General features: G+C 42.4%; 1 protein-coding gene and 1 pseudogene across 1 annotated transcript in view; one reads left to right on the top strand and one right to left on the bottom strand.

Moving 5' to 3' along the window:
• St3gal3 (ST3 beta-galactoside alpha-2,3-sialyltransferase 3) overlaps nucleotides 1–20,551 on the top strand; it is a 190,717-nt gene that overhangs the window by 87,862 nt on the left and 82,304 nt on the right. The window contains 1 exon segment of the mRNA XM_053743415.1: nucleotides 12,285–12,327. Within this exon segment, the coding sequence (XP_053599390.1) occupies nucleotides 12,285–12,327 (43 nt within the window).
• LOC124990789 (ferritin heavy chain-like) lies at nucleotides 7,653–8,415 on the bottom strand (annotated as a pseudogene).

Here is a 20,551-nt window from a genome sequence, read left to right as displayed (position 1 = left end):
CTGAGGAGGTTCAGGAAGCTTTCCTGGCAGGGGTTAAATTTCAGGCAAATGATGGGAGGGAACTACCTCTCAGAAGGAAGCCCTAGAGCAAAAGCCAGAAACTGAAATAGAGGGTGCAAGGAACATTGAGTAAACAGGACAGCAGACAATTTTACCTAAGAAGAGTTGGGAAAGACTGTATATGGGCACGTGACTGTGAAGTGACCTGCTGAATGGGCTGGGAACCGAGAACAGCCAGTGCAAGGGAAGCACGGCTATAAAAGATAGGCTGTCGGTCCAGAGAGGGAGCCACTGCCCCTGCCATCGCTGCCACCACCACTAGTGTTGCCACCTCACTGTGAGGGATGGAGGAAGACAAGAATCCAGGTCTCAGGGCTATTCCGTAGGCTTCCCTGGTCATTTGGTCACTACATTCATTCAACACATTTGTGGACTACCAATTCTGCACCAGACCCTGTGTTAGGTGCTAAAGATACAGAGGCAAGCCCAGCCCCCAGGAGAACGCAAATGCATGTGAGTTAGGAGTATTTCATTGTAAGCAACAGAAACTGACTTGGGCTAACCTTAAAAAGAGAGTTTTGGGAAGCTGAGGTAGGAGGATCACAAATTTGAGGCAAGCCTGGGCAAGTTGGTGAGACCCTGTTTCAAAATAAAATTTAAAAAGGTCTGGGGATGTAACTCAGAGATAGAGCACTTGCCTAGCAGAACCATAAAACATAAATAAATAGAAGAGAGTGTACCAGAAAGATCTGGGTACGTACAGAATCAAATTAAAAGTCAAATGTCTGGACAAGGTGGAATACACCTATGAACCCAGCAGCTTGGGAGGCTGAGATAGAAGGGTTACAAGTTCAAGACCAGCTTTGGGCAACTTAGTGAGACCCTATCTCAAAAAAAAAAAAGGAAAGAAAAAGAAAGGGACTGGGGATGTAGGTAAGTGGTAAAGTGCCCTTGGGTCCAATTCTCAGTATCAGAAAAGAAAAAAAAAAAGGTCAAACACTTGACCCTCAAAAGGGTCAGGAGGGCAGCTCCAGGGATCTAGGTTGCAGAAGCAAATGGTCCGTGTACTGTTTTTCTTCTTGATGTCACTCAGTTTAAGGGAGAAAGAGACCAACCAGCCAACATAGTTTTTGCCAGGTGCCTACAGTTAAGACATAAATTCCAAATTCTACTGACAGTCCTGCCACTTGCCTACAATGGGAGAAAAAGCACTTCCCAAAAGGAAACGTTTGGGGCCAATTTCTAAAAGAGGACAGAACCAAAAGATGTATACTCCAGTCTCATGAGCAAAAGAATGGTAAAAATGCAATAAGCTCTGTAAGTTTGGTGGAGAGCACAGACAAGTGGCACTTAGGCTAACAGGTTAGATCAGAGAAGATAGTGTTCATTCAATACTCACTTAGCATGGGGGAACAGCTACGGTGATAGAGTTGTTAGCAAACCCAGAGAAGCTTTGTGGAACTTCTCAACTAACACAAGAGAGGCACCAGTCTGATACATGTGTAATAATAAATGAGGAGGGGAATGTGTGCCATGTCAAAGGAGCAGGTAAAAGGGCATAATCTAACGAATAGGAAAAGAAGAACTCAAGCTACCATTATTTGCTAATGACATGATTCTATATTTAGATGATCCAAAAAACTCCACCAGAAAACTTCTAGAACTAATAAATGAGTTCAGCAAAATAGTAGGATATAAAATCAACACACATAAATCTAATGCATTTCTATTCATAAGTGATGAATCCTCTGAAAGAGAAATTAGGAAAACTACTCCATTCACAATAGCCTCAAAAAAAAAATAAAATACTTGGGAATCAATCTAACAAAAGAGATAAAAGACCTGTACAATGAAAACTACAGAACATTAAAGAAATAAATGAAAGAAAACATTAGAATATAGAAAGATCTCCCATGTTCTTGGATAGGCAGAATTAACATTATCAAAATGGCCATACTTCCAAAGGTGCTATGCAGATTTAATGCAATTCCAATTAAAATCCCAATGACATTCCCCATAGAAATAAAGCAATCATGAAATTCATCTGGAAGAACAAAAGACCCAGAATAGCCAAAGCAATCCTGAGCAGAAAGAGTGAACCAGGAGGTATCTCAATACCAGACCTTAAACTCTACTATAGAGTGATAGTAACAAAAATGGCATGATATTGGCACCAAAATAGACAGGTAGACCAATGGTACAGAATAGAGGACACAGAGACAAACCCACATAAGTACAGTTATCTCATACTAGACAAAGGTGCCAAAAACATACAATGGAGAAAAGGTAGTCTCTTCAACAAATGGTGCTGGCAAAACTGGAAATCCATATGCAGTAAAATGAAATTAAACCCCTATCTCTCGACCTGTACAAAACTCAACTGAAAATGGATCAAGGACCAAGGAATTAGACCTGAGACCTTTCACCAAATAGAAGAAAAAGTAGGTCCAAATCTCCATCACTTTGGCTTAGGACCAGACTTCCTTAACAGGACCCCCAGAGCACAAGAAATAAAAGCAAGAATCAATAAATGGGTGGACTCAAACTAAAACACTTTTTCTCAGCACAGGAAACCATCAGTAATGTGAAAAGAGAGCCTACAGAGTAGGAGAGAATCTTTTCCACACACACTTTAGAGAGAGCACTAATCTCCAAAATTTATAAAGAACTTAAAAAACTTTACACCAAAAATACAAAGAACCCAATCAATAAATGGACTAAAGAACTGGGCAGACACTTCACAGAAGAAGATATACAGGTGATTGACAAATATATGAAAAAGTGCTCATCATCCCTACTAATTAGAGAAATGTAAATTAAAACCACCCTGAGATTTCATCTAACGCCAATTAGAATGGCTATTATCCAGAACACAAGCAATAAGTGTTGGCGTGGATGTGGGGAAAAAGACACATTCATTGCTGGCCGAGTTACAAATTGGTGCAGCCACTCTGGAAAGCAGTTTGGAGATTCTTCAGAAAACTTGGAATGGACCCACCATTTGACCCAGCTACCCACTCCTCAGTTTATACCCAAAGGACTTAAAATCAGCATACTACAGTGATGCAGCCACATCAATGTTCATAGCTGCTCAATTCACAGTAGCTAGATTGTGGAACCAACCTAGGTGCCCTTCAGTTGATGAATGGATAAGGAAACTGGTATATATACACAATGGTGTATTACTCAGCCATAAAGAAGAATAAAATTATGGCATTTGCTGATAAATGGATGAAGTTGGAGAATATCATGCTAAGTAAAATAAGCCAAGCCCAAAAAACCAAAGGCTGAATGTTTTCTCTGATAAGTGGATGATGATACATAAAGAGGGGGTTGGCAGGGCAAGAGAAGAATGGAGGAACTTTGGATTGGGTATTGGGAAATGGGGCAGGTGGGGGAAGGATAGACTGAGACAGTATTACCCTATGTACATGTATGATTACATGCATGGTGTGAATCTACATTGTGCACAACCATAGAAATGAAAAGTTTACCCCAATTGTGTACAACGAATCAAAATGCAGACTCTAAAAATAAAAATAAACCCTTATTAAATAAAACAAAAATAAAAGGGGGGTTATAATCTAGACAGGAAGGGCAGGGCGTGCTCTGCTGAAAGAGGACATTGAGCTGGAGTGAAAAATGAGCAAGAATTAACCAAATAAAGAGGCAAGGGCACATTTCAAGCATAAGGCACAGCTTATAAGAACAAATCCTGTGTTGAAAGAACTCATGGCTTATTTAAGGAACTGAAAGGCAGCCAGCATGGCTAGAGTTCAGCACAGGGGAGAGAATAGTGCCAGATAGGGCTGGAAAGGTAGGCAAAAGTCATCATAAAGTTCCTTGTTGTGCAACAAGACTATTAAATGGAGCTTTGGTGCTGGGTATGGAGACACATGTCTATAATCCCAGCTGCTTGGAAGACTGAGACAGGAGGAGTTAGCTCAGTGACAGAGTGCTAAGAGTTCAATCCCCAGTGCTGGGGGGGGGGGGAGCCGTGGGTGATGGCTGCCTCTTGAGGATGAGTGGGTATTTCCCAAGTCAGCGGGATGACCGAGAACAAGTATCTGCAGTAACAGACATAGAGCTGCCTGCCCAGAAAGAAGGGGCAGGCGAGGCTGAGAAGGCAGGTGAACAGGCTGCTGTGTGGTCCAGGCAGCTGTGAAGATACAGGAAAAGCAGTGCCCATGGTGCAGGGAGGGGCGTCTGTACCTAAAAATGAGGACTGTGGGGAGGACTGGATGATGATGCCATTAGCAAAAAACCCAGGACTCGGGAGAGTAACAGCAAGTCTGACTTGCAGTGTGTTGAGTTAGAGGTGACTGCCAGCCACTTAGGAACAATGGGTAGGAAATAACCACTGTGAAAGGGGCTGGGAAAATGAGACAGAAAGCACGTCCCAAGGCCTGGAGATGGTAAAGGTTCTTTAAAGGAACATAAAATAGTTGACTCAGGGTGGGTGAGTTGATGTAAGGGTGATGCGGGAATCAAAACCTGTGTTCACATGTGAATACACCACCAGTGAAACTCCACATCGTGTATGCCATGATAATGAGCCTAATTAGAATAAGTTATACTTCCTGTATGTATAATATGTCAGAGTACACTCCACTACCATGTGTATCTAACAGATTAAATAAAAAAAAAAAAAAAAAACAACCATGGAATTAGAATGGTTGCTATAGGCCAGATCATGAAGGATTTCATAAACCAAGAGATTTGGATTTATTCTGAGAATAACAGTCCAATCAAAGGCCTTAAGCAGGATTATGACATAATCATATTTATCTTATAGAAAGATAGCTTCAGTTATAGCACAGAGAACCTACTAGAAAGGGACGAGACAGGAGGCAGGAAAACCTGGTAGGAAGTTGTTAGAATAATGAAACTGGCTTAGTCAGGGTTCATAGAAATGGAGAAAAGTGGATTTGAGATCCCTTTAGGAGAAGGAATTAAAAGGACAAGATAATTAACTAAATGAAATAAGAGAGAATCAGGAATTGATGCATCCTCTTGAGTTTCAAGCCTGGGAGCTGGGTGAATAGGGGTGACATTCATAAAGGCAGGAAGTACTGGTGGAGGACCAGGTTCTAGGAGTGTGCGGGTGAGGATGGCTGTGAGGAGAGTGGTGAGCTGTGTTGCCATCTAGAGTTCTCAGCATCCATATGACATCGAAGTGAAAACGTCCAGGAGGTCGCTGTGTAGACAAGTCGGAGCTTACAAGAGCTTTGGTTTGGTGCAGTGGAAAGATTGTTGGGCAGACTGAGTTGAGTATTAAGCAAGCTAGAGTCTAGATTGAGCAAGGAAAAAGTGAAGAAAGATAGAGAAACAAGTGAAAAAGAGAAAATATGTGGAAAGAAAAGTTGTTCAAACTTTGAACAATAGGTAGCACAGAATACTGATCTCTGAAAGAAGGAAACCAGTGAGGTCTGCCTTGTAATTGTCCAAGCTAACCACCTGGAGACAGTTCAAAGCCACCACTCAGGGAAGGAGAACCCAAGACTCTTCCTAAGTTGAGGAAAGACTTGAGGCCTTGAGGAGATCAAGACAGCTGGAATTCACAGATTACCTGCAAGGGGAGAGCTGCACACAATAAGAGCTTTGGGATGTGTCAAGGGTCCCCTTGAACTTCTTAGCTGATAAGTGCATGTGGATGCAAAAACTACCAGAAGTTTGGGGAAAGATCTAGAAAGGAGCAGGCAGATAATCCCTGGGAATAGTGGGCAAACTTCATAAAATTCAGGGTATTACATAGTGTACTCAGAAGGGTATGGCCTTAATAGTGGGGCACAATTAGTGATTGTGCAAAATTAGCCCTAGGTTAAAGTCTACTCATGTCTTTGACCCTAAGCGAGCAACCCTTAAAAGTAAACCTCAGAAGGAACAAGCTTTTTCTAAGTTATTTAATTGTACCTCAGAATAGTTAAGAAATGCCCAAATACCCTGCCCTCAACAAGGACATGACTGGCAACCAATCAGATATTACCAGACAATTCAGAGAAGCATGGGAATACAACCTAGAATGAGGAGAGAACCAATCAGTAGAGAGAGGCCTAGAGATGACACAAGTGGTGGCATTAGTAGACAGAGACATCACAACACATTCCACATGTTCAAGAAGCTAGAAGGAAGCATGGGAATGTTAAGGAAAGGCATAGAAGATATAAAAGAACACCCAGAGATGAAAAATACGATGTCTGAGATGAAAAATATACTGGATGAACCATTAGCAAATTAGACACAGTAGAATAAAAGAAGAGTGAGTAAGCTGTGTCTGAGCAACTATCCAAACTGAAGCAGAGGGGAAAACAATGAGCAGAGTACCTGTGAGCTGTGGGACTTCAGGCAGCCTGATACAAGTGTAATTGAGCCCTGAGAAGACAGGGGAGGGCAGAAACATTTGAAAAAATAATAGCCAGAATTTCTTCAAAGTCCACTAAAACCCACAGGTCCACAAATTTCATTAAAACCCAACAAATCCCACACACAAGAAAGAGGTGGGAGGGGAACAATAACAGGGGCATCATGGGGTAACTGAGAGCAGGAGCAGCCTACCCTAGAGAGCCTCAATCAAAGCAGAGCCTCCAGGACAGACAGGCCTTAACTTAGGCAGAAGTGCAGGGAGGTAAACTTGGGTCTGAGCAGTGAGTCCCGGGGGTAGTAGGAGGATTTAAGAGGTTGTCAGGGAAGAGGAATGCCCACCAAGGAGTGAGGGGCAAAATAAGGCCCAGGGCCCAGTGTATATAACTTTTCCAAGATCGTTTCTACCATTCCCAACGGCCTTTTATTTGTTCAAGACAGAGCATTCCTTCTGGTAAAAATGCTCATTCTAACCCTGTGTGTCATGGGGGACTCATCATTTTCCACAAGCCCCATCTCCTTGATGGCTGTAACTAGAATAGGAGTTAAGAGCTGCTGTGGCTAGGTCATCCCTCACTCCTCCCCAGGAGTTTTGCAATCAGGAACAGAGCAACTGTCCCTTTTCTGTGACAGAGCTGAAGACGGAGCTGAAGATGGTCTTGGAGCTGAAGATGTGCACTAGTTGCTGGCAGCCATATATTGCTAAAGTTATGGAGAAAGCTTATTGGGGAGAGTGCAGCCAGCAGAGGGGGCCTAATGGCCTTCCAGTGACTGTCACTTGTCCCTGACGCTCTCTGTACTCCCACCGTCACCATAGTTCGGTTATGTGAACATCACCCTGATGGGCTGGGGTTGTAGCTAGTAGAGTGCTTTCGTAGCCTCCCAAGGCCCTGTGCTCAATCCCCTGTACCACAAAACAATCATGTAAATCACTCTATTTGCCTAAGTCAGTGCGACCAGTGTGATTTACGTGGAGGAAATATGGGGGCATTAATCACAGAAATCACCTTCCATTCCCTCTGTCCCCTTAAAATGTTTTTAGCATGGGAAGTCCAGTGAAGGTTTGTTTTGTTGTTGTTGTTGTTGTTGTTGTTGTTTGGTACCAAATTTTATTTGAAGGAATGGTACAAATTAAAGAACGTAAGTGGATGTTTTGGTACAACTCATAGAAAAAGTGAAGGTAACCCCAACATGCATGCACTGCCTTGGTGACCAGGGAAGTCACTTCCATAGGTATGGGGAAGTCAGCCTAAGGTTTCGCTCTCATTATCACTCTCTCCAGGGTGTACTTGTCAGAGATCCTCTGCCATGTCAGATCCTGGGGCTCCCATCTTCACAAGTTGGTTACATGGTCACCCAATTCTTTGATGGATTTCACCTACTTATTCAGGTCATGAGTCTCAATGAAATCACACAAGTGGGGGTCATTTTTGTTAGTGGCCAGTTTGTGCAGTTCCAGAAGTGACTGATTCACACTTTTCTTCAAGTGTGAAGCACATTCCATTGCATTGAGCCCTCTCTCCCGGTCATCACAGTCTGGTTTCTTGATATCCTGAAGGAAGATCCGGCCACCTCATTGGTTCTGCAGCTTCATCAGTTTCTCATGAGATTGGTGAAGAAAGTATTTGGCAAAGTTCTTCAAAGCCACATCATCACCGGCAAAGTAGTAAGACATGGACAGGTAGACCTAGGAGGCGTGGAGCTCCAGGTTGATCTGGCGGTTGATGGTGGCCTCCGAGTCCTGTTGGTAGTTCTGGTGCACCTGTGGTCCTCATGGCGGGCAACTGAGGAGAGGCGGGGGGCCGTGTGGCGCTGGAGTGGCAGGATGGGGTGGGGGGTTGAGCGCCGGGTTCTGTCCAAGCACTGTTGAAGCAGGAAACCACAGCGACTCTCAGTGAAGAACGTCTCTAGTGAAGTTCGTAATTACTCTCAGATCATAAAAATTGCATGGTCACTTTGAATCACCAATTCCAGAATTAGAGCATCCAATCTCTCATAATAGCAGTAGTCAGCTTTCAAGTCAACCAAAGCTGCACTTGCTTCCTCTTTCCCCATTCTGGATTCCACTGATTGGTGCCTGACCCTAGGAAGAAGGGAAGGTCTGCATGTCTTACTCCTTCAGCTCCCCACCAGTTGCTGGCTGCTCTTTCTGACTTCTGGAATTGCTGTGAAAGGGGGAGAGAGAACATGAACAGAAAAACCTAGGATAATGATTGCACTCTTGGGCCTGGTGACTGAAAAGCTGACTTGGGAAGTACTCTCCTAAGTGTTTTGGAACCCCTGTTCATTTTGGGGACTTCACCTCAGCCTTGCTGCTCACTCCTGCAGCTCCTGGGAATCTAAATGTCTGCTTGCTTGTAGTAGCTAAGGATTTGTCAGCCCTCTAGGCAGATGTTTGGGGAAGAACCTAAAATGACCCTACCCTAACTTGTTCCTACATTCCTTTCCATAGCAGATTCTGGGAGTATAGCCCAGCCCCAAACGCTGCTCTCTCCTGCTGCCATGCAGCCCATCTCTGTCCTTAGAATTGTCAGGCGGAAGGCCGGCCCAGGTAACCCACTGTGTCCTCGTACATTAAAGGCCACATGTTAAACTCCCTTACCAGGCCGGAGTGAGGGACAAGATTAACCAGGTATTCTGCCCTTTGAAGGAGGTGAGGCTCATATGACACAGGCTCTGCCCAAGAAACTTTAAATCCTCTTTTCTCTAACAACTGGTTACTGTTATGTCTCATCGTGGGAGGACCTTTACAGTTATGGAACAAATTTTCAGATATTTCCTTTGGAATTTTACATCTCACTTTGGTGTCTGAAATTTATCACCTTAGAAGCTTAACTTTCTTTTCATACTAGTTTGATAGAGATTTATGACTGTTGTGATCAAGTAATCCTGATAAGAACAGCCCACAAGTATTTATTGAGGACCCACTGTGTGCAGCCAGAACCCTGTGTGCTGTCAATCTAGGATGCCTTACAAACAGCCCACTGGCCAAATTCTGCCGAGTCACATTTTGATCTACATAATCTTTAGATTTTTTTTTTCTTGAATCTACTGTCATTATGTATAGATTGAGATACTTTATTTTGAAAAAAAAAAAATCCAAAATCTTGATCCAAAAAAAATCAGAAGCTATGGTAGTGCTAAGCCTGTGTTGCTGCCTGGCATGTTAACTGACCTGGTAGAGATTGCCCTTCACAGGACATGCAGCTCCCGTCCTGAGCAGGGGTCTGACAGTAAAGCCAAGCAAGTGGCTATTTAAGAAAACTACCTTTTTCTTTTTGTTTTTCTTTTTTTTTTTTTTTTAACTTGGGGGCACTCGACCACTGAGACTGAGCCACATCCCCAGCCCTATTTTATATTTTATTTAGAGATAGGGTCTCACTGAGCTGCTTAGTGCCTCACTTTTTCTGAGACTGCCTTTGAACTCTCGATCCTCCTGCCTCAGCCTCCTGAGCCACTGGGATTATAGGTGTGCACCACCACACCCAGCTACCTTTTTCTTAAATTAAAGAAAAATGGAAAGTTCCTGGTACTCATGTCTCTTAAGAAAAGAGAAATGGAGAGATAGACCAAGAGAGCTATGGAGGGAGCAAAATTTCTGTAGAAATAGTGTTTTTATTTGTTCAATATGCAGTCAGTAAGATGCCATTAGAAAATAAACCATAGATATAATTATGGTTGCTGTGCAGAAGATGTGTGCCGCTTGCCGCCGACCAGTGGGACAAATGACACGTACTCTTCAGAAGTTCATGAAACAACTTCCACTTTATTCAGATAACACCCTCAATATATAAGCAGTCTCATGCATATGCAATTGTAACCAGATGTGTCCATCCAATCCTATTAAAGGTCAAGCGATCACGAGCTTAAGCATGCATGTAAGATATATCTGTCCACGCCTAGGCAGCTGAACTAATTATCATACAGCCAATGGTAAGCGCTTTCTGTTTTTCTCAAGGCGCATTCAGCACACCGTTTGGCTCTCTGCCAGTCGCCATCTTGGATGCTTGTGGCATAACTCTGGGCCCTGGGTCTCGCCCGCCACAGATGTGTGTGGGGGCAATTAATTGACAGACATTTCAACAGAATTGTTTAAGACAACAGCAGTCAGTGGTGTGAGCTGCTGCAGAGGTTCTTGCATTCTTCTGGTTCCCTCTTTTTGGCACACCCTTGCTTGATCCTGTGTTGGGAGTTTGCACGAGGGGGAAGGCATTCTCTGGCCTCTTGGGAAGGAATCTGCAGAGCTTGGGGGGACTGTTTGTCAAGGGTCTTGCTCAGGTCTGAGGAGCTACAGCATGATGGCTGCCCCAAGGTGGTTACCACTTGGGTACTAGTGACATGTATTTGGCAAGTTGATGTTTCCTTTTCATCAAAGGAGAAAATATGAGTGTTGAAAGAGTATTAAACTTTGACACTATTTATAGACTTTAAAAATTTTTTTTTAATTGAAACTTTTTGGGATTTCCTTTGAATTTTCAAAAAATTCTTGGTGTGTTAAGGAAAGTCTCATCTCTTCGTCTGAATCAGAGCACTGGAATTATTTTGAGGAAAGCTTCACTCGTCCAAGGGAGCTCTCCTAGCATCAAGCTTTCCCCCCAAGTTCTGTGTCCTAGTTGGTGTCTTCAAGGGTAAGAAAAGGAAGTCCTCTCCCACTGCAGCCTCGCTGGTTGTGAAAGCTGGGGCTTCAAACTGGTCTTGCAGAATGACCCCTGTGGTATTTGGACATGTAACTTCCCTCTCTTGGCCAGTCCCTGACTACTGAAGGCTGAGTTCCTTGAAAGCCTTGCTGTGTGGCCTTTTCCATCCTAATTTTGTTATTATTCTGTTTTATCTTCAGAGTAAGCCAGGCCATTTGAGAATACATTCATAAGCTACCTTATTTTAATCCATGAGTCAAGGTATAAGAAACACTTCCCACCATTTTCCTGATACAAACATTTTTGAGTTTTGACACAGGGAATTTCCCTCAAGCCTTGGTACTAGAAATAGTGATTTTCCTAACTTATTTTGTGGATGCTGTGACCCAGGAAATCAGTGCTTTGCAGTTAGTGGTAGCTGTGGGGAAACTTGGGGCGCGATCTCTGATCCTGCACCAGCCTCAGGACATTCACTTTTGGTGTTCTTTCCCTGGCTGCATCTTACCATTTTCCATATGCTTATTTCTGCTTTGGCCCACTTTTTAAAAATGTGTCCATACTGTTTTGTAAAACTGCTTCAACCTCACTTTAAAATGAGGCAATAATGTTAAAAAGTCAAAAGAGTTGGGCTGGAGTTGTGGCTCAGTGGTAGAGTGCTTGCCCTCCATGTGTGAGGGACTGGGCTCCATCCTCAGCACCACATCAAAATAAAATAAATAAATAAATGAGTAAAATAAAGGTTTTGTGTCCATCTACAACTAAAAAAAAATTTTTTTTTAAAGTTTCCTCTTCATCTAATGAGATCTACCAGTTCCTTCTGATAACCACAGAGAGAATTGCTGCCATGATTTGAGGACCCCATGGCTGCCACATCTGCACCCCATAGTTAGTCTTGACTTAGTTAGCCAATTATTGTGCTTAGACCTTAGAGGAAACAGAGATTGCTTCCAACCCTCTTCTCCAGGTTCCAGTTTCACAGTCCACTAAATTTCAGTTTTGAGTACCACATCTATGCAGGAAGGTGATTCTATATCAGCAATAGGACTGGTCAGCCTAGAAGATTTAGGAAATCCATGGCACTGAACCTGGCTCTTCATAAAATAGGTGCTCAGCAGATGTTTTGTGGCTTACATTTAGTTGTGGCTTGTGTATGTGGTTATTCTTTGATGCAGTTGAATCATATACTTTTCCAAGGGCTGTTTGTCTCCATGGTCTAAGTCTAGGGAGTGCAACCTGTTAATATTGGCAGTAGCTTGACTTCAGTGACATTTTCTGCTTCTTTTTCAGAGTATGATCGATTGGGCTTCCTCCTGAAGTTGGACTCTAAACTGTAAGTAGAATGAGGAAATGCCTTGGTTCTGGTAGTCTGTGGGTCTAACCTTAAGGGGTCACCTGTCTCACCCCTGTGGTTGTAGGGGGATTCCCTGGGGCCTCTGTCTCCTGGTTGTCAGCAAAACCTCTGAGCACATTATAGTCTGCAGGGCCCTGGGAGAATGGGATGGTGGGTGCAAACAAAAGGCCTTAGTTGTGGCTGGCATACACAGTCATTACAGAAGGTAGGCCCCTGGAAGGTGACTTCTCCAGAGTGCAGGACAGTTGAGTTACAAAGAATTTTTGCCACCTAGCGTGCAACACCTTCTATGCTCAGTCCCATCTTCTTCTCCAGCTTCAACTCCTATCACTCCTGCCACAGGTAAACTTTCTTCCCTTTTCCTGTGTCTTTGTAAGTGGCTTCTTGTCTGTGCCTGAAGTTCCCTTTCCTTGCTAGTCCAGTTGGAAAACTCAGAGATCACTTCCTCCCTTCCATTGAATTTTGTGCCTCTGTTACCAATTATGTTGCTGTACTGTAACTGTGTAAAGATTATTAATTTATTAAGGACACAGACTCGGAGCCAGGCAAACCTTGGTTCAGATCCCAGATTGCCATTTATTCGCTTTGTGCTTTACGGTTAGCTACTTAACCACTATGAGCCTCAGTTTTGTATAAGATGACGACAACAAATACGTGCTTTATGGGGTGTCATAAGGATTTAATTGAACAAATGAATTCTTTCCTTTCCTGGTCTTCTTGGTTTCTCTAGTTCTTATACTGTACAGGTACATAATTGCTAGATGCTCAGTAAGCACTGAATTCTTGGATGGTTGGGTTAGGGTTATGGGTGAATGATTGTACACTTCCCCTTTGACCATCACGCCTGGAGGTAGGCATCTCTTTCCACTCTGTATGTTCATGCTCTGTGTAGACCACTCACATGGTTGATAATAAATACTTGTAAAGCTACCTTATCACCTCCCATAACTCCTTTTGTTGGTAGTCTTTGTGCACTTATGTCCCCTGTCCTGACTGAAGCAGACATCGTGGAAGATTAGGGGTCCTTTCCTTTCTTGCATAAGGCCTTATCCACAGCTGCTTCAGATTTTGATGGTCCTACTTATGTAAGTTAGCAAACCAGGGCCCATTTGACTTTTCCACTGAATTGTCTGGCATCTGGCTCCTTTTCCTGGAATCTGTTTCTTGGCTCTGGTGCCTCATGCTATGAGTTCAGGCATTGTAAGTCTCCCGGCTTCTATGTCATGGCGAGGGAAGAATGACCTGCTCTTTTTACCAGGCTGGTGGAGAGAGATTAGCTACATGCTAACATCTAGGGAGTAGAGCTTGATTGTGTTAGAAAACCAACACTTCGCTCTTAGAAAATTCTTAATTTAGTGCTCTGGACAAAAAAACAGATCAAGTAATGATTCACAAGTAAGTGAAATGCCACCAGAATGGAAGAGGTAGTAATTACTAAGTTGAATTACATTGGTGAACAAAGGACATGCTATTGAGGACATGCTAACTGCAGTATTTAAGCTGTCTTCAACAGTGGAGGAGGAGGACACTTCTGCCCTGCTGTCCTGACAGAGGAGTGGTACTGAGCAGGCTGTTGTATATCAGACTGCCTCCATGAGCCTTCTGAGTCAATTGGTTTTTGGCCAAGGAATTGGCTTGGCCCCATTTAACTCACAATCTAAGGCACAAGCTAGAACTTTCCTGCCTCTGGCTGCAAAAAGGCTTTTACAGTCTAGTGCTTTCTTCAGAGGAAAACAGATATCTGAAAAGGGTTTCCATCCTTTTTCAGAGAGGTTTCCAAGTTAAAGAATCTGCTTTTGGGGGGCAATTCCTCAGCAAAGTTTAGATTTCCCTTTCCAAGTTTAGATTTGAGATCTTCCAGTCTCTCTCAAAGAAACTGGATTGGAATTCTGCCTCTGCTGCTTAGTATTATATGACCTTAGGTAATTCATTTTAGCTTTCCAAATTCCAATTTTCATTGATGAAAGATGTAGGTTTCTAACACTTTCTATAGTTTTATGAAGAATAAAAGAAAGGGTTTTATAAACTATGAATAAATAGACGTAAGGATTTCTATTTATCTTTTTTGGGGGGAGGGTACCTGGGTTTGAATTCAGGGGGTACTCAACCACTGAACCACATCCCCAGTCCTATTTTGTATTTCATTTAGAGACAGGGTCTCACCGGGTTGCTTAGTGAGTGCCTCCCTGTTGTTGAGGCTGACTTTGAACTTGCAATCCTCCTGTCTCAGCCTCTCGAGACCCTGAGATTACAGGCATGTGCCACTGCACACAGCTTCTATTTATCTTGATTGGAATTTATTTAGCTTTTTAAATTTCTTCTTTTTATTTATATATGACAATAGAGTCTATTTTGACATATTTATATAAACATGGAGTATATCTTACTCTAATTAGGATCCCAGTCTTGTGGATGTACACAATGCCAAGATTCACTGTGGTGTATTCATACACGTACATAGGAAAATTATATCAGATTCATTCCACTGTCTTTCCTATTCCTATCTCCACTCCCTTCCTTTCATTCAGTGGATTTGTCTAATCCACTGAATTTATTTAGTTTCTTGAATGTGAGAACTTATATCTTCTGAAAAATTTTAAGGATTCTCTCTTCAAATATTACCTCTGCCCTACTCTCTACTCCTCTTCAAGAACTCTGATTAAACTTAAGGCTGGGTGCAGTGGCATACACCTGTAATCCCAGTGTCTCCATAGGCTAAGGCAGGAGGATCTTGAATTCAAAGCCAGCCTCAGCAACTTAGCAAGGCCCTAAGCAACTTAATGAGTCTCCGTCTCTAAATAAGTTATTAAAATGGGCTGGGGATATGACTCAGTGGTTAAGTGTCCTTGGGTTCAATTCCCAGTACCACAAAAAATAAGTAAATAAATAAAATAAAATAAAAACCCTTTCTATACTCAACCGTAACGCAAAGGACTTAGGTGTAAAGATGAACGAAAACTAAACCTGAACCCCCTAGGTGGGACTACAGGTGCTATAACCACAGCTCTGAGTGAATTAGGGTAAACAGTTAATTAAACAAAACCACTTGATACTTGTTGCCAGGGTTCCCATCGTTTAGGTGATCTAGGGAATCTTAACTCCATGAGTAGCGTTGAAGACATTCCAGACTTGGCAGTGCCTTTAAGTACATGGCAGAAACAAATGCAAATCCTCTTTAAAAAAAAGATGTGAATACCTCACAAATAACTGTTCAAGAAAATGAGCAGTTTATAGTAAAACATAACTCATAAGAAAATGAGCTTTCATTAGTGAGAACCATGAAAAACTACAGACAACAAAGGAGAGCCCACAAAGATTTCTGAAATTGGAATTAGTTTATAGAACAATTACATATACTATCAAGAAATAAAAAACTAAACTATGTGCATAAAAAGTCAAATATTAGATTTTAAAAATAATGAGCTTCTAGAATTGAAAAATGTAATGACCCAAATTAAACATGCAATAGGAGGGTTTAATAGTAGATTAGATATAACTGAAGATAGGATTAGTGAACTGGAAGATAAGTCAGAAGAAATTAAAACAGGGGTTGACAAACCTCCTCTGTAAAGAGCCAGAAACTGAATATTGTAGGATTTGGGGCTTTGTTGTCTCTGTTACAGCTATTCAGCTCTGCAGTTGAAACATGAATGCATCCGTAGACAATACGTAGACAAATGAGAAAGGCTGTATTCCAATACAACTACGTATGGACACTAAAATCTTAATTTCATATAATTTTGTGTCATAAAATATTAGGCTTCTTTTCTTTTCTTTCTTTCTTTTTTTTTTTCCCCCTTAGGTGGTGGGTTGGTTTTGGACCATAAGGTGTAATTGGCTTATCTCTCATTGAGAATGTAGCATAGCTACATCCGTATGAAAAATCATTTTCTCACCTTAGTGAGGTGTTTTCTTTATTAAAGTATTAATAAAGTATATATTATTAATTTATATTAAAAAAAAAACTTTTTGGCTTGTGATATTCCAAAAGTCATGAAAATAGATATTTTTCACCTTCGTTACATTCTTTTCATTATGTCATTTTGGAATAAATAGATTGCTTTTTCTGAAATAAGTAGATTTGTTTGTGTTTCCTTTGAGACTCCTCTGCTGCTTGTAATTACATAAAATCTCTTGTGTATGCTATAAAAACTATTCAGGAATACTCATGTGCAAAAGCTTGTCTTCTAACTCAAAGATCTGGCATTCAGGAAGGCAGGGTTTTGGTTTGGTTTGGGTTTTTTTGATGGTTAAACGTGTACTGCAAACACACACACAGACACACACTTGCTGTGGAATGAGACATGGATTTTAGGCCCAGTTCCACTTCTTACTGTCTCTGCACTTGAGCATTATTTAACCACTAGGTCTCAGTTTCCCACTTTAGAGTGGTGATAAGAGACTGAACCTGTCCTGTATCTTTTATCTGGTCAACTGGGAAAGATATAGTCCAAAAATGGGACCTGGGTTCGGTTTGCCACCTGCTCCATGTCCCATATTCTATTTCTTCATTCATTCATTTAGCAAATATTTCTTGAGCACCAACTATGTTTTGTATATGGAATTAACTTGAAAATTCTAAGTCATATGCATAGTCTTTTAAGCTTGATTGGTTAGGACTCTTGTGAACTAAAGTCTTAGTGAATGGGGAGGGAGTAAATGGAAGCATCAAGGGACAGAAAGGGTAGTATTGCTGAGTAGCATGAGCAACAATCAGATTTCTTTTTTTTTTTTTTTAAAGTTCTGAGGATAGGACCCAGGCCTCATGCATGCCAGGTACTCACTCTACCACTGAGCTGCATCATCAGCCCCTTGTTTTTCTGTAAGATGACATAATGGTGGTTGGATGCATTCATGGAATATAAAGAGTGTGCCAGTGACCACAAGGTGCAAGGGTATGGATGAAGGAGCAGCTCCTGTTACAGAGGGCTGCAGAAATGGTGTTTTCAGAGGAGACCCAGGTTGCTATGAAAGCAGAAAATGAAAGAAATATTCACTGAAGAAGCTGGAAAAAGAAGGGAACAGGGCTTCATGGAATGTGATGGAAAGTCAAAGTGAGGGCAAGGGAGAGGAAAGTAGATCGGTCTAAGAAGCAGCAAAGAACAGTGACTTGGGATGAAGAAACTGACAAGGATATAGTTGGGGGAGGTGTACCAAAATAACCAAGGTGCGAGGCTTGTGAGGTGGTGGGCATTGCTGGCCTCAAGGTAGCCCAAGAGTTGATCCTGTCTTCCTCGAGGGCTGGGCCCTCGGGCTCATTAGGGCATACCACTACAGCCTGACTGGTTGATACTTCCAGGGATTCAAGTCTGGTCCTTTGGGAGACTCTAAAAGGGGTCTTCTGTGGTCCCAGTCAAAGTTGAAGGTCCTGGGGATGTTTCGGAGCTAAAGGCTCCTGCCCCAACAGCATTCCTCATTCATTCAGCAAATTTTTTGAGTAACTCCCAAGCATCAGGCAATATTCTGTGCTCTGCGTATATACCAGTGAACACCACAGTCAGTAAACAAAAAGTATTATAATAAGTGCTGTGGAAGAAAATGAAGCAAGATGAGGAAATGCTGTTGCATTGCAAGTTTAAGTGGGATGGTCAGAGTAGGACTCATTGAGAAGGTGACGTTTGAGCAAAGACTCAAAGGAAGTGAGGGGGTTAGCCCTGTCCCTGTCTGGAGGCAGACCATTCCAGACAGAACCCCAAGGAAATTTCATTCTCAGGAGGAATATGACACTCTGATCCAGGAATGTACCCATTGTTCCAAGGGAGAGGGGCCATCTGGACTCCTTGAAGGAACCAGATCCTGTCGTTCATGGTTCCTGAGCTGATGCGTGCCTTCCGGGAGCCGATTTGGTTAATGAAGTTTTTCTCTTTCAGCTGGGTGTGGGTAGCTGCTCTGTGCTCTGGGGAAAGTCCTGTCTGCTGCCACAGTGTGGTGTTTTATAGTCACCAGGTGTGCAAGAGCAAAGGGACTTTAATAGCTCAGTGTAATTTCATAAGGAATTTGCTGTGACACAAAGACATGAAAGCCCAAACCATCAACTTTTAACCCCCAGAGCCCTGTGAAAACCAGGCCAGTTGCGAAAGGCCTATAAACATGGACCTGTCTAAAATACAGCTGGAGAAAGCTGAGTGTAGTCACACACACCTGTAATCGCAGCCACTCAGGAGGCCGGGGCAGGAGAATCACACGTTTAAGCCAGCCTGGATAATGTAGTGAGACCCTGTCTCAAAATAAAATACAGCTGTATGTGAACATATTAATTCCAGATAGCCTGCTACGTTCCTTATGGCTGCAAGGGAGAAGTATTTATTGAGCACCTACTATATGCCTAATGCCATTGTAGGTGCTTTATATGTTAATTCTTCCCCACAACAATCCCTTCAGTGATTTTATCCAGCTTCATCTGCATGCTGATGACTCCCAGATTTGCATCAAGTCCAGTTCTCTTTCCCCAGACTCCAGACTCATTTTTCCAATTGCTAGAACCAAATTCCAGATTTACATCCCTGCCTCCCAGAATCTTTCCTATCCCAGAAATGGCAACTTCTTCCTTCCAGTTGTTTGAGCCAGAAACTTTAATATCATTTCTTTGACCCTGAAATTTAATCACCAGCAAATTTTTTTGACTTACCTTACATACAGGAACTCTTCTCCCTACTCCAGACCATCACCCTGTCCAAACAGCTGTCATCTCCCACCTCATCACTGCTCTTCCAGCTGGTCTCTCTGCTTGCTTCCTGTGGTCCACTATTAGCTTTCTGCCATTGTGACAAAATACCTGAGAAAATCACTAGAAGGAGGAAAGGCTTATTATTTTGGTTCATAGTTTCAGAGGTTTCAGTTTATGGTTTCTTGGACCTGTTGCTTTAGACCTGTGGAAAGGCAGAACATCATGGTGGGGAGTGCATAGTGAAACAATGCTGCTCACCTCATGGTGGCAGGGAAACAAGGAAAGAGAGGAAGGAGCCATTATGCCTTCCATTATGCCTTCATGGACACACCCCCAAAGACCCAGCTTCCTCCTATTAGGCTCCACTTCCAAAAGGTTCCACCATCTTTCAACAGAACCATCAGCAGGGGACCAAGCCTTCAACACCTGGCAGTTGAAGGATATTTAAGATCCAAACTGTAACATCCACTTCCACACAGAAGCCAAGATGATCCAGTTAAAATGCAGGATAGATCATATCATTCCTGGGATCAGAACCCTCCAGTGGCTCGTTTCTCTTAGATCTTTACAGTCCTCACCAAGGACCTACATGGTCTAGACCCTGACTTTCTTACTACTCTCCTTTTTGTCTTTTATTCATTCTGGACTCCATACTTGGGTGCCTCACATACTCCAAGCCCACTCCTGCCTCAGACCCGTGGATTTGCTCATTTCTTTGTCTGGAATACTCTTCCCCGGATAACTGGCATTCAGAGGACATTTATTCAGAGGCAGTCACTCCCTTACCTTTTCAGACCTTAGTTAAAATGCTACCTTGTTAGTAAAGTTTCCCTGCCCATCCCATTTTAAATTTTGTCACCCAGACCCTTGTGGGCATTCCCTAATCCCCTTTGCTGTATCATTTCCTCTGGAGTGTGTGTTGCTGTCAGATGCTGCACACATTTTGCTTCTTGTTTATTGTCTGCCTCCCCCCACTCGAGGGAGGCCAGCAGGGCACCTGTTTTATTCTGTTATTTCCTAGCACCTGTTACTGAGTGATTACTCAATAAGTATTTATTGCATAGATGAATGAATTGATGGACAACTCTGCAAAGTATATTGCATTTAAATGCATTTTAACAAATGAGAAAGTGACTGTAGAAGGGATACATAACTTACATGTGTTCACAGAACTACATAGAAGCAAGCCAGTATTTGAACCCTCCTCTGCCAGCTCCAGACTTCCTTTTTCTCCCACTAGTCAACATTGCTTCCTATTTTTTTTTCCCCAAATTCACACAGTTTCATCCTAAATTTGAACAACTACACTGTAGACTTTATAAGGGCAAAATGCCCTGCTCAGATGTATTCACAGTTCCTAATATAGTGTTTGTGGTGTACAGTAAACTTTCAGTAAATGTTTTTTAAGGCATTTGAGGACATAAGGAAGAGAGTATAAGAGATTATAGTGCCAGCCTTTAATGAGAAATCCCAGATCCTCCAAGTATCAATTCTGGAAGAGTTTTAGGGAGTGGGAAGGACTGACTCTGAATTCAC

This window comes from Sciurus carolinensis, chromosome 1, assembly GCF_902686445.1.
Source record: "Sciurus carolinensis chromosome 1, mSciCar1.2, whole genome shotgun sequence".
Taxonomy (NCBI): domain Eukaryota; kingdom Metazoa; phylum Chordata; class Mammalia; order Rodentia; family Sciuridae; genus Sciurus; species Sciurus carolinensis.
The sequence above is the reverse complement of the archived record's forward strand: the minus strand, read 5'-3'. Positions and strand labels throughout refer to the sequence as shown.